This window comes from Molothrus aeneus, chromosome 2, assembly GCF_037042795.1.
Source record: "Molothrus aeneus isolate 106 chromosome 2, BPBGC_Maene_1.0, whole genome shotgun sequence".
NCBI lineage: Eukaryota > Metazoa > Chordata > Aves > Passeriformes > Icteridae > Molothrus > Molothrus aeneus.
The window spans coordinates 83,550,503-83,565,105 of record NC_089647.1 but is presented as its reverse complement, the minus strand read 5'-3'; the positions used below and the strand labels follow the sequence as shown (position 1 = coordinate 83,565,105).

Below are 14,603 nucleotides of genomic sequence, written 5' to 3'. Positions count from 1 at the left end.
AGAGGGTAAAGGAACGGACAGAGTTTCACACTGGAGGGAGGTACTCCTTGTGGTTTCACAACAGCCAATACAGACAGCAATTTCTCCATACCAATGAAACTGTGTATATTTGCCTTGGCTTGATTTTTTCTTTCACTTGGTCAGTTTGCAAACCTGAAGCTGGAATCCATTCTTTGGCATTGTGCTGGGAGACAGTGTTATCAAAAGCAGCACATGTTGTGGCTACAAGCTCTTGACATTTTTCTGCAACTACTTGAGGGAAGGGTTGGCATTTTTTAACATCTATAAATTCTTCCTTCACAGGTGCAATGCCATTAATTCAACCACAGTAGATGGAGTGGTTTATTTGGAGTGGTTTATTGTTTTTCTTTTCTTTTTCCCTCCCAGAACACCCTATGAAGTCCCAGAGCACATACCAATGGAAGGCCCTTTGCAAACCTTCGTTCACGTGTGCCATGAAAATGGTCAATGGATGTCACAGTTACCAGAGAAGCTCTGGGATATTCCCCTCTATAACTTAGCTCTTCCAGGTAAAGATTAACTTTTGTTCTCCACTGTTTTGTTAGCTTACCATTTAAGCATTGGAATATCCTGTTTGTCCCATTTCAGGATGGCTATGTTTATATTTGGGTCAGCGTGTGGGGGAGGGTTTGTGTGATGTTATGTCAATAATGTTGGTCTGTAATGTTTGGTGTTTCTTAGAGGGGAGGGGTAACAAAGGAATTTTTTATTGTTTTTTTAGAGATAAAAATAAAGACGCACTTTGCATTATCTTGTGAGATACTATTAATAATCTAAGTATTAACTTATTTGGGCAAAGATAAAATTTCCCTAATTAATTCTTGTGAATTCCCATATAATAAAATGTTTTCAGAAGGGGAGAATTAAGGTTTACCTTACTATTTGTTTCTTTGTACTGCCTAAAAGAGGCTGTGAAGTTTCAGAAAAAGGAGAATTAAGACTTATAATTAACATGTTTTTACTAATGTAGACTGTTACTTTTCTACATGATCCAGCTTATAAAAACTGGATTTATCGTGTTACGTGTAAATGCATTTGAACGATACCTGTGTGTTATTAACCTTTCTTTGGTCGTATTATTGCTTCTTTCTGCTGCCTTGATTTTTTTCCCCTCTCATTCTGTCCATTAAAAATTATGGTTTAATGTGGTTTCACTGACAAACGGGGAGGCACTGAAGGCCATCAGCTCTTGAGTGATTCCCTTTGCTTCCACTTCAAAAATGGTTCTAAAGAAAAGTCTAGCTTGTGTTTTCTCTCACACCTGTAGAGGTGTGATGTGTAGAGGCTGTAGATGTGACAGGTAGCTTGGGGCAAAGCAGCACAGTGTGTAGATGAATGTTTTATGTAGGCCACAGGATCATGGGTTAATTTTGGGAAAGGCATATATTTAGAGATAGTGTGAAGCCATGTCTTCAGTGGGTAGAGCCTTGGGAGAATCCAAAAATTGTAGTGTTTTGGCTTTTTTCTGCCTGTTGTGAACTAATGGAGTGTGGAGTTCCAATTAAAATTGAAACTCAGAAACTTATTTCATGGAAGCTTCTTAGATAATGTAATTTGAATTGATGTTAACTTCAAAACAAGCACATCTCTGTTTAGGATAAAGCTTCTGTAAGAGGACTAGGACAGGTGCTATCAAAGAAAACCCCCTAGATTTCTTATTTAACCAGCATGAGAGGAAAAAAGAAAATATGCATCTGTCTTATGACTGAAGAAAGAAGGTAATAGTCTTCTTTTTTCTATTTTTGTTCCTATTGCAAAAATCATTCAAAAGCCAGTAGCACACTCAGTGGGATTTTGTTTTGCTGGAAAAGGAGCCATGGTGTTTCTATGAGACTTTCCCCTGGTGTTTCTTAGCCATCTTAGAAAGTGGAGAACCTACTGACGGGTTTGTTTGCCTTCCTGGCTCTCCTCCTAATAACCTTGTTATTCTTGAAAATGTTTGTTGTTCTTGTGAATATGCCTGCAGGGAGAACAGGCATGAAGAACAGTTGAAGGCAAGTCCATTTCAGCAAACATTAGAGGACTTTTACAGAGCATTGCAGGCTATTAGCTTAGAATATTTTGATGTCTGTCCAGTTGACCTACAAAGCTGATCTAGCCCAAGTCAGAACACAAACAGATCAAGACCAATCAGGTCAAGACAGCTCTGGCAGGTTTCCAGAGGGAGGAAACCCAGTTTGGAAGTGGAAGTTTATCTCATAGAAGGCATGCAAGAAACATGACAGTGTGGATTCTGAAAGCATGATGATGAGACAGTGGCAAATCTCATTAATTAGTATTGTACTTGCACCAGATTCAGCACAGTGCTGCTGGGGAGGTGTGGAATCAAGGTCTGGAGCTACCTGGCTTGGTGCTAGCTCACTATCTTTGCATCATATATGTTGTGTCATGGATGTACCCGTCTTCCTTTCATTACTGTAACTCATGACATCAGAAAAGACTTGTGAGTAAAAGATTGCTATCCATTTGCTGGTTGGCATCCATAGATGCAACACCCATCAATGGAATCCTGCTTATCTCTCAGACTTGGATTTGGTCCATGGATATTTAATAGTTTGACTCCTACATCTTCTAACACATACTTCTTTTATTGCCTACCCTCAATACTGATCTCCCATCTGCAGTGAGTGTGTTTTGGGTGTTTAAAGCAGTAAAATAAATTAAAAATGGTTTTTAGAAGGTGAGAAAATTGATTGAGACATCAAACTATTATTGACAATTTGAAAGAATTTTTACTTCCAAACCAATCCTTTTTACTGTGTTTATTAGTAATATTACCACTGGTCCAGTAAGACTGACAATTCAAGAAAGCACTTCCTAGCACCAGTGAACACTTAATTTGACAGAAGACTTAAACCTCAAAATGATAAGCAAATTCTTTGTAGATATTCTGTTTACATCCAAGCAAGTCACTTCACTGAATTGTTAGCTTTTCTTATTGATGCTTTATAAAACTGGAAGAAATAATGGAACAGAAAAGCTAGCAAAATCACTGGTTCCATATCCTGATGAAATTGTGAATTGCAATAGTTTAATCTAAACATGATGCAAGAGATGTGTCAGATTTATTAAGACTTCGAGGAAATAAAGTATTTGGGCATATTGGTCTTGGCTCCCAGGCCTGCATAATTCCCTGTGCTGGAAACAGTCAGGTAATTTTTGAAGTCCATCAAACGAGGATCTTGTTCATCTTTCACTCATGAACTTGGATTTGTCTCAGAAACCTTCAAGCACCCACCTTCTTTGCTGTTTTTGTAGGGGAGGTGGGGACTTACTTCAGGAAGACAACTTTAGCAGATATTTAGGATATAAATGGTTAAAGTGCAAAGTTAAGTGTTAAAGGTGTAAGAAGATGAATTTCTTCTTTCAGTCATATTTTCCCATGCAGGGAAAAGGCCATTTGAAACAAACCATTTTATTGTGGTTTGTGGCAAACAACAGTCATGTGTAGTTCAGATGGTTTATTGAAAAGTGTCAATGCCTTCCCTTTACAAGGATTTTACACTAAGCTTATTAATGTTAGGTGACCAACCTCTGTAGACAATTCCACCTTTTTGCCATAACTACAGAGGCTCTCAGAATATGTAGGTGTGTGGCTTGCAAATGTGGTGGCCTATCAGGTGTGCACATGAAATGTAGCCATGGAATGTGGTCTTGAGTCGTTAAGAAATGAGATTTTCTGTACATTTATTTTTGTATTCTACAGGGAGTCACGACACTATGACCTACTGTTTGGATAAAAGCTCTGCTGTTAGTGGCAATGAGTCCAAGCTGGTGAAGTTTTTAAACAAATGTCTGCCCTGCATTGTGCACCCCATTATCATGAAGTGGTCTATAACACAGGTAACCATTGTCTGGGGCTCTCTTCTTGCCTTGGCAAAGTTGAAACTTGTGCTGCAGGGCTGAGAGTGTACAATGACAGAATAGCCTGCTGCCCAGAAATCTGTGCTCTCATGAGATCCCATGCTTGGGTGTTGTGGTTTAACCCCATCCAGCAGCTCAGCCCTGCACTGCTGCTTCTCGCTGCCCCTGGGTGAGACAGGGGAGGGAATTGGAGGGTAAAAGCTGGAGAACTTGTGGGTTGAGATAGAGACCTTTTAATAGGTAAAGCAAAAGCCACATGGGCAAGCAAAGCAAAATAAGGAATTCATTCACCACTTCCCATGGACATGAAGGTGTTCAGTCACCTCCAAGAAGGCCAGGCTCCATCATGTGTGACCGTGTCTTAACAGGACAAACCCCATCACTCTGAACATTCCCTCTCTTCTTCCCCCAGCTTTATATGCTGAGCATGACTCCTTATGATGTGGGATATCCCTGTGGTCAGTTAGGGCCAGCTTTCCTGGCTGTGTCCCCTCCCAGCTCCTTGTGTACCCCCAGCCCCCTTGCTGGTGGGGTGGGGTGAGAGGCAGAAAAGGCCCTGACTCTGTGTAAGCCCTTCTCAGCAACAGAAAGAACATCCCCGTGTAATCAATGCTCTTTCCAGCTCAAATCCAAGCCACAGTTCCATTCCAGCCAATATGAAGAAAATTACTCTTTCAAAATCCAGCACTTCAGAGTATGAGATAGGAGCCACACATATCTAATCATCTTTTATGGGCAAAAAGCATGCAGGTGAGGCAGGGATGATACTTGTAGTTGTTGTTTAAAGCTGACCACTTGGTACTAGAAACCATTTTTCACATGTTTATTGTGGTGGTAAATAAAATTTAATATTAATGTAATTAACAGAGATTTTTTTTCTCTTGAACTTTGTTCAGGAGCTTTGCTTGTCATTTTTGCTGTCACTGTTGTGTGAGATGTCAGTTGCTTTCCCTACCTATACTGGGTGTTTCACCAGCAGCAGAAACAGAAAAAACCCTTGTTGAAGGATTTTTTTTTCCCCATAAAGATTAAAAGAGTGAAGGTGTGGTCCATCACATAAGGTCTAGTTAACTTTTTAAAATGTGTGTGTGTGTAAGAGTAGTTATCTCTTTGTTCCTTATAAATGTATGGTAAAGACAAAATTGATGATCATGATTTAAGGTACAGCTTTTGAAGATTTTTACAAAGAATAGACTTTCCTGATGTCAAAGAGGTACCAAAAATCTTTCTGGTTTTGTTCTTATTGAAGGAGTAGTTTATTATTAGAGAATTAAAACTGAATAATTGATAAATATCAATAAGCTGCTAAGGTTTCTTTTGTTGTGTTTGAGCAGCTCTGGCAAACTAGAATCTTAGACACTACCAGCTATCAAATATGAACCAGCAATCATGAGCTGATGTTGACGGGCACTTGCTTAGCACAGATCCTTGTTTATTTTGAGCTGCTTTTTTGAGGGGGACTTTAGCCAAAGAAAGATTTGGAAACCTTCTAACTTGTGGGTTTGTGGCTGGCAAAGTGACCCTGTTGGTGACAAACAATCTCTTAACATCATTATAATAATCTTCTGGTCCAAACCCAGTGTGACAAGCAGGAAGTGTCCCAGTGCTGTTAGGGAAGAGGCACAGCTACAATCCTGCCCCTCCTTAGCTCTGCTGTGCTCCAGTTATCTGTGTGGGGAGATGACTCCACCCTTTGGAATGCAGAACAGACACCATGGAGCCCTTCTGATGGTAGGATCCCCAAGTTCCTGGATGGCCCAGTGCCTGGGAGTTGCCTGCTTGAGCCCCAGTTGCTGTGGCTGTCAGTCTGGAGGCCCAAATGGTTCCTGTGTAATGGCTGTGGAACTTCCAGTCATGCCCTGGATGCCTGGTGTGAGATTGAAGCACTGAGCAGCATTGCTCCTCAGGGCTCCCTTTTGAATTTTGCCCTTTAGGGGGCAATGTTCACGCTGCCTAATCCAGTATCCAAACCCAGGTGACTAATTAGAGAGTCTAATTTGTCTTGTTTTCCTGTGTAGTCAACAGATAAGAAATGAATTAATCTGAACGGCAGCTCAGAACAGCAATTTCATTTGGTGCTTTTTCTGGCCACAGAGGTTATAAATGACCTACAGCCATGTACAAGAGGTTATAAATGACCTACAGCCATGTACACTCCCATCTCCAACATACTCCAAGCAAAGGGGAGTGGATCAACTGCTTCAGCCTGGTGGAGACCCAGCAGGCCCAGGAAGAGCTGACCCATTGCACCCCTGGACCCTGGGGCACCCGGGGCTGGTCTGTCCCAGCCCAGCCCCTCAGGCACAGCCTGGGGAGGCTTAATTCATGTCCAAAAACCAGGAAGTTAGGGGGTTAAACTGAGCAAGGTGAGCATCCTGCCATGTGCCTTAAGCTCTGCCACAGTGCTAAAGCTACGAATCTGGATATTCAAGAGCAATGCCTTGTACTGATTTAGCTTTCTGATCCTTTCTGACTTAAATCAGTATAATGTATGGTTTCTGAAGCCTAAATTTTCATCCCTAGCAGGTTGAACTAAGATGGACTAGTTTAAACCTACCTAATTAAATTGATTCTATTTTCTTTCGCTAAGAGAGTCTTGACATAAGGAAAAGACAAATAATTTGAAAGTTTTTGCCCCAGGAGCAACTTTATCACCTGTTCTATTCAGCCCTCAAAGCCAGTGGAAGTGCTCTGAGGGAAGTGGATCTAGAGGAGTGCCTCTGTTTTGTAAGACTTCTACAGGTTAATTCAAACTTCATAAGAAACTTGAAAAAGAACAATAGCCAGTATTTTTTTTCTATTTTTGTTTTTCCTTCTGTTGAGGATGTGTGAGGTCCGCAGAGACAACCACGGTAAAGCCTTTGATCTAATAAGATAAATACAGCATTTCTAACTTGCTGATCCTGCAATGGTTTTTTAAATGAATAGTTGTGTGAAGAGCAATCATGTATTTATGCACAGGTTAATTGGTCTTTAACTTTCAGAACACAACAAGGACAACTGTCTGAAACTAATCTAATCTGTACTTGCAGTAAATGCTGCAGGGAAATTGGAATCCCTCTTGCCAGAGAGCAAAATGCTTCCAAGTTGCAATTTGGTGCCATACAGTAACATTTTAAAGATGAAAGACCTGTGAAAAATGCCACAGAGCTAACTTGGCACCCCTCTTTTAGCTTTCTAAACTAAAGAAACAAATCTCTTTCAAGTTCTCAGGACCTCTGTCTTCTGTTTCACCTTTCAGGTCCTGACTGTGACAGAGCAGCTTGAGGCCGGAGTTCGATACTTGGATTTCAGGATTGCCCACAAGGCTAATGATCCTTCTATGAATTTGTACTTCGTGCATATGGTTTACACAACTGTTACCGTGCAGGTATTTTCCTTACCTTTGTGATGGCTATGAAACCAGTGTCATTTTTTCATTTGAGGGCCATCATAATCCAGAAATGCTGGCTCAAGGTCTTCTGAGTAGGTTATTTGTTTTTCTTTTGTGAGGACTTCAAATTAGAGAAAATCAGCAGGGCTGGAAGTTAGGTTCAGCAGCTGCATGTGATACTGGAGCATCAATGTTTCCCTTATCCTCAAACCAGACTCTTTGTGCCTGCTCTCCACTGCCTATCCCCTACCACATGCCTGTTGTTCTGGGGTTTATCATGTGTTGTCCCAGGATGATACTCAGGGCATTCCTGTTTCCTTGGTAAGGAGAGATGTTGTTAAAGGGAAGAAGGCATTAAAAGCCCTATATAATTACAGAAACACTTTTTTTTTTTGAGAAAACACAGTTTTTCATTATTGTGATTGTGAGTCTACTCCACCATCACTGCTCTGTTGATTGTATGTCCTTTCTCCTGCATAGCACAGATAACTTTCTAAGCTGCCATATCTCTTTCTTGTAGGATATTCTGTGGGAAATATTGAGGTGGTTAGAAACTCATCCTCAGGAAGTTGTTATCATAGCCTGCAGGAATTTTGATGGATTAACCAAAAGACTTCATAATCATCTTGTTGCCTGTATAAAAGAGATTTTCCAGTGTAAACTGTGTCCTAGAAATGTAAGTATGAGATGCTTTTTTTTCACATTTTAAAAGAATCATACACCCCAGTGAGATCTTTGATTGGAAATTTTTAGATATATTCTACTTTCACTGTGTTTTTAACCTTGGGAAAGTACCATTTACTGCATTAGAGATAGGTCATTATCTAATAGAACTGTGGAGATAAAGCAAACATACATTCCACAGTGTAGAGGAGGGAGTTAAATTTGGCTCTTATGTATGTGGGACAATAGTAGAGACAACTGTCATCCATTGTCTTGTCTGAGTTTTCTTGGAAAGGAAATGGAAAAGAAGAGAGAAAATAAAAGAGAGGAAAAGAAAGAAAAATGAAAGAAAAAATAAAGGAAAATAAAAGTTGTGCATCTTATATTTATTATTTAGAATTTAAAGAATCCATTTTCTGCCTTTTCACAGCAATAATTATAAATTAATTTTTTTCTATTTTAAACAGTTTAGGTTGGAAGTGACCTCTGGAGGTCATTTGGTCCAACACCACCATGTAAAGTAGGACCAGGTTCCAAGTTACGCTGGGCTGCGTCCTGTTCATTCTTGATTATCTCCAAGGATGGAGATTTCACAACCTTTCTATGCAAAATTTGACCACTCTCACAGTAACATCGTTTTCCTTCTCTATCTGATCAGAATCTCTCTTGTGTCTGCTGACTTCCATCCTTTGCTGTGCATATCTGAGGAGTCTTCTCTACATTTACCCATTAGGTACTTGCAGACTGTCCAGTCTTGTCTTTTCATGCTGGACAGACTCAGCTCCCTCAGCCTGTCCCTGTGTGCCATGCTCCAGCCTCTGCTTGCTCTGCTGGTGTGCTGCTGGATTCACTCCAGCTCGTCAGTGATTTTTTTGTACTGGGGAAGCCCCAGCTGGAAACAATACCTGAGCTCAGTCCCACAGCTGCTGAATAGAAGGGAAGATCCCCTTTTCTTGATTTGCTGTCTGTGCCTTTGCTGATACAGCCCAGTTCACAACTGACCTTTGCCAGGTGAGCATTCTGGCTCGCGTGCAGCTTGATGCCTACGAGAATCTTCAGGTCCTTTTCTGCAAAGCAGGTTTCTTGCCAGCTTCCACCAGTCTGTCCTGGTGTGTGGGGTTAGTCTGTTCACGACTTTGTATTTGTTTTTGTTGAGCTTCATGAGGTATCTGTCAACTTGTTGAGGTCCCTCTTAGAAGCATCTCTGCCCTCAGTGCATTTCTGGTGGCACTTTTTTTCCTGGTGCTGACCTCCTAACCAGTCTCACAGTTACCCATACCTCCAGAAAAGCCTTAATTTAAATCAGAAAATACTTGATTGCTAGAGTTTAGAAGTTGAGAATTTTAGCTCCCTCTGTTTTTTTACAAGGTGTGGGAGCTTTTAGTAGTTAAATAATTAACATTTCAAAGATGCAGAGGAACAGAGGGTTTTCTCTGGAGATGTGAGTGGTGCAGGAGAATGATGACCCTGTTTATGATTCAAATTCAGCCTTTGAAGCTGGTGTATCAGTAACATGTGAGTATTACCACTTCAAAGCATTTTGCATAGCAGAGTTAAAATAGAACAATTCTCAGGAAAACTGGGGATTCTGAATATTCAGGCCTCAGCTGAATAACTGAAGACCTGAGTGACACTATTTTATTGTTTCCCCACATACCTTGAGTGTGTAAGTTGTGGATGAGCAGAGATACTGGAGAAGATGGTCAAATTTGCTTTCAGACACATGGCCAGCTCTTAAACAGAAGAAAGTTATTAACTGCAAAAGGGGAAAGTTGCTGATGACAACTTGTTGAATAAATGTATTGAAAGAATGGTCTGAGATCACTTGATGAAGAAAGAACATTTCTGAGTTGTGTCCAGGAGGATGGAGGAAGAGAACTGGAGAAAAAACAAACCAAGTACTTCCCTTGAGTAGGAAAACTTTATATCTATGGGGTCTGTAACTAGCACAATGGATCTCACCATTTTGCTAGTGGTACCATTGCAGGTTAGGCATCTGTGGGAGTTTTCACAATCGGAGATTTAGATTTGCCATTGAATATCCAAGTGCTTGTTGACTTATTCTAAAATAAACTGCTACCTACTGTCTTTCAAGACCACATCTCTGTTGTTGTACAGAATGAAGTGTGAAAGTGTTTATGAAGCAGCTGCTCAGGCAAGGTCTCTATGTAGTACTGGCACAGGCCACAGTGTGACAATATTACACTGCATTTAAAATTTTAATTGTCTTAACTATTCAAGGTGTCTTCCTTTGATCTGGATTACTAGGGTTTAAAAATCCCTTGTTAGACTTTAATTTCTGCTTTGTCTGCATAATAAGCACCTGTGTTTATATACACATCTTTGGTAGCTTGTTTTTTTGGCTTTTATTGCACATCTTTGCTTGTTTGTTTAAAAGGTTCCAGCTTTAGAAAGGCAGCTGGAGTAAAGCAAAGGCTTCAGTCAACCACAAAGTTTTGTAGCTTAAGAAGCTTGTGTCTTAATTTTGCAATATTTTCTGACCTAATAGAAGCTTGCATTCTTTCTTTTGTGGATGAACTGAGAGGGATTAATTCAACCCACCGCTTTCTTCTAATATTTATATTATTAATTTTCAAGTGCCTTTGGCTTTTATTTAACTTAATAACCTAATAGGAACATCAAAAAGCCATCATTTCTTTTTCACAAGCTGCAAATGTAGTTTTTAACCACAACATTCTTAGAAGAAACAATGTCTGTTAAATATGTTTTGCTGGTTTTTTTGCAAATAAAACTAGTGAGAGGGGCTCAGTTCTCTCCCATGGTAACTTTTAAAGCTGGAAAATGTAGTGTCTCAAAATTTCATATTGAGACACTTAAATTTAACAGCTATTTTAGCTCATCTGTCTGATAGAGAAAATGTCTGACTCAGGTCTTTCTCAATTAAAAATGTCTGGAGCATCCCAATTTCATAAACTTTTCACTTAGAGAAATGAGAATTAATGTAGCTCTTGGTGAGTCACATTTAGTATTACCAATTTTTAAATAGTTCAATTTTCTTTAGTGGTTACTGTCCCAAATTTGCATCAATGCGTGGAATCTGCCAAAATGATTCCTGCTTCTCTCTGTGTGCATTCCTGCAACAGATGGTCTCAGTCTTCCTCCCCTGACAAACTTTCAGCAGTGGCTTGTGCATGAGGGCTGACACAGGGATGGTTTCCTATTATGCAGGAGTAAGACCTTGAGTTATGGACATGATCATAGCTGAATTGTTTGAGGAAAGGAGGAATTTGCTGAAGCTCCTAGGGTCATATTGTCCTGCAGCTTGTGGACTAGCCTATCACCTACTGGGCTGCTCATTTAAACTCTTTATCTGAACTGAATCTGTGCCAAGGTGAGGTCTCACAGTATGTGGAGTTAAGGAATGCTGCTGTGTTGCTGACGTCAAGCTGGGCCTGCTTCCTTTTAGGTGGTGCCCACGCTGCGGACCTTGTGGCACCTTGGCCATCAGGTTATAGTCTCGTACGAAGAGGAGATGGAACTGGGGAAGCACTGTGAGCTGTGGCCTCCCATCCCGTACTGGTGGGGAAACAAAACATCCACTCGTGCTCTCATCCGGTATTTGGAGCGCATGAAGCGGACGGGCCGGCCAGGTAGGCATGTGACAGGTGTTCACAGGGGTCCCAGGATGAGGGAAGAGATGAGGATTGATTCCATGTTTCAGAAGGCTTGATTTATTATTTTATGATATATATTATATTATAACTATACTAAAAGAATAGAAGAAAGGATTTCATCAGAAGGCTAGCTAAGAATAGAATAGGAAAGAATGATAACAAAAGCTTGTGTCTTGGACAGAGAGTCTGAGCCAGCTGACTGTGATTGGCCACTAATTAGAAACGACCACATGAGCCCAAGCACCTGTTGCATTCCACAGCAGCAGATAATCATTGTTTACATTTTGTTCCTGAGGTCTCTCAGCTTCTCAGGAGAAAAATCCTAAGGAAAGGATTTTTCAGAAAATGTGTCTGTGACATAGGCACAGGCAGTTCACTTGCAGGAGAGAAGGGGCACTTACAGCCATGCAGAACAAGTAGGAAGCTGGGCAATTGTTGCCTTCTGGAATATAACCACCCTGTGTGTGCTGTGTGGATACTGTCAGTGCACACACACAGAGATTGTGGCAGCCACCTCACTGGTGTGACCCACAGAAAGGGAGCCCTCAGTGCAGACCAGCTCGCTGGTGCAGTTGCGCCCACCTCATGGGGAGGAGGCTGCTTCCTCAGTCCAGTCTTGCTTTAGGCAGCACAGATGGTGAGAGAAGAAGGCTAGTGCATTCCACTAGCCTTGTTGTTAAAGGAAGCTCATACAAGGTTTATCTCAGGGGACACCTTATCACTCTCTACAGCTACTTGAAAGGAGGTTGTAGCAAGGTGGAAATTTGCCTCTTCTCACAGGCAACCAGAAGAGGAAATGGCCTCAGGCCAGGGGGATGCTGAGCTTGGAAATCAGGAACAATTTCTTCACTGAAAGTGTGGTTAAGCATTGGAATGGGCTGCCCATGGAGGTGGTGGAGTCACTGTCCCTGGAGGTGTTCAAGAAACAACTGGACGTGGCACTTAGTGCCATGGTTAGCTGTTGTGGCGATGTTTGGTCAAATGTTGGACTCTATGATCTTGGAGGCCTTTTCCAACCTTAATGATTCTGTGATACCAAGCAGTACGAGCAGGGTGTAGCTGCACATGAACAGCAGCTCTCAAGCATGCTGTGTAGTGCAATCTGACAGAGGGTCAGTTCAGAACCTGTGACACAGCTTTTGTGGTGAACACACAGGGTGGCGACGGGGGAGCCACTTCAGAAGAGCACTCCCCAGCCGGAGGGTGCACCCTGCGCTCCCATCCATTGCGGGGGAAGGCTGAGCCTTTGGAAACAACCCTCACAGAAACAGGAGTAATTTACAGAGAACTAGTCAGTGGAGAACCTTTAGACTGCAATGAACAACTAGACCAATTTAGCTAAACTGGAATGCTTGGATAAGTGAGTGTGGCTCAGGAATTGTTTACTACAGCATGCAGTTGCAACAAGGGGAAACAGTTACAGGGACACGAAACAATACAGAAAGAATGTGGAGTTAGTATTTTAATGATCCCCACTGGAACGAGATGTGAAGGTAATGCAATACTGAGAAGTCTCTCTTCTCCTCAAAAGAGTATTTAATGTGTCACTTTCTGATTTTTGTTTCAGGAAAATTCTTTGTGGCAGGGATTAACCTTACTGAAAATTTAAGGTATATTCTTGTACACCCATTTGGATCATTGAAGAAAATGACACTCCAGAGTCTTCCATGTTTGAAAATCTGGATAAAGCAGCAGTATCCAGGACCAAAAAGAAAATGTATTAACATCATTGCTGGAGACTTTATAGGAAACAATGATTTTGTCAAAGATGTGATAGAACTTAACACAAAAATTAATCCTCCATTGCTCTGTCAAAGTGAAGTGGAACAAATAGCATTTAATTCTCAGCTTCCTGATCTATGAAAAGTTGAAAAGGCTTTGTCTGCATTTATTGTGCCCTGCTGTAAACATCCTGAATCCCATAAAGGTCCACTTAAATTAAACCAGTAATACTTTCAAGGCTTAGTAGGAAAAGGTCTCTCAACACCATCAGGGTTTTGAGGCCTTTGGACAGAAAAGAGGGCAGGTACCTTGCTGAAGTCTCTAAAGATCTATGGCATAGGTGTAATTTTTTTGGAGATGCTTTGATTCTTGATAGATTTTGATTCTTCTTAGATTTTTTGGAGATGCTTTGATTCAGCTGGCGATACTAAAAGTCCCAAGAACTCAATCTTATTTTCCATAGGACTAAAGAAGGAGGAAAATATCAGTAGTTGCATTTAGTGGTAAGATTTTATCTTCCTTTTAATTGTAAGGACATTCTGCACTAATTGCAACCCAAATTCTTACTTTTTTATATCAGTCTGAAATTGACTTGTCAGTTTTCATAGTTTCTGTTAAATAAACAAAAGGAACAGTTTAAAATATTTTGATATATCAGAGATGCTGCACTGACAATCCAATTTGAAATGATCTTATATATACACACCAATGTGCTGAGTATCAGTTGTGAGCTACCTCACGAACAGGGTAGCCCCAAAATTATTTGGAATTTTTAAGAGGAAATTGAATTTGCACTTAATCATGCCAGTTCTGCAGGGATAAAGATACCAAAACGAGGCCCTTACACAGTTTGTCTGTGGCAGTTAAACATTTTACTAGGTGTTGCCTAAGTATGCCTTACACTGAAAATAAACACAGAGGAAACTAATTCCTGATCTTAACTTAAACTGCCCTAGAAACACAGATTCTTGGCTTCTATCATGCTCATTTGGGGTTTCACACCTGGTCTGTTATTTAGCTATTTTAGTAGCTCTGTAATTATTTTTCCTCTCACTAAGTAGTTTTTGAATATGCCAAAAATAAGAGGTTTATGCTATTTCCCATCACATACTAATTCTGTTTTTCTAAATGAACTGTGTAATAACAGATCATCATGAAAGCAAGAAAGATGTCAAGCATCAGGACTAAAATAGGACCAATTATTGTGTAAAGTTCACTATGCAACTTCATCCATATACCTCACTTTTGAGATGCACTTTATATACAAAACTAAATTCAGATGTCTGCTAATGTTTGCAGAAGTTTTTCTGCCCATCTTTTGTGCC

General features: G+C 40.6%; 1 protein-coding gene across 1 annotated transcript; it reads left to right on the top strand.

Moving 5' to 3' along the window:
• The first annotated feature begins 308 nt into the window (after window positions 1–308).
• On the top strand, window positions 309–13,747 carry LOC136571230 (PI-PLC X domain-containing protein 1-like). The gene is given in 7 exon segments (XM_066571569.1): window positions 309–341; window positions 344–530; window positions 3,728–3,864; window positions 7,127–7,255; window positions 7,779–7,934; window positions 11,349–11,532; window positions 13,124–13,747. Coding segments are annotated over 7 exon segments (1,122 nt in total). The 3' UTR covers window positions 13,420–13,747.
• The last annotated feature ends 856 nt before the right edge of the window (window positions 13,748–14,603 follow it).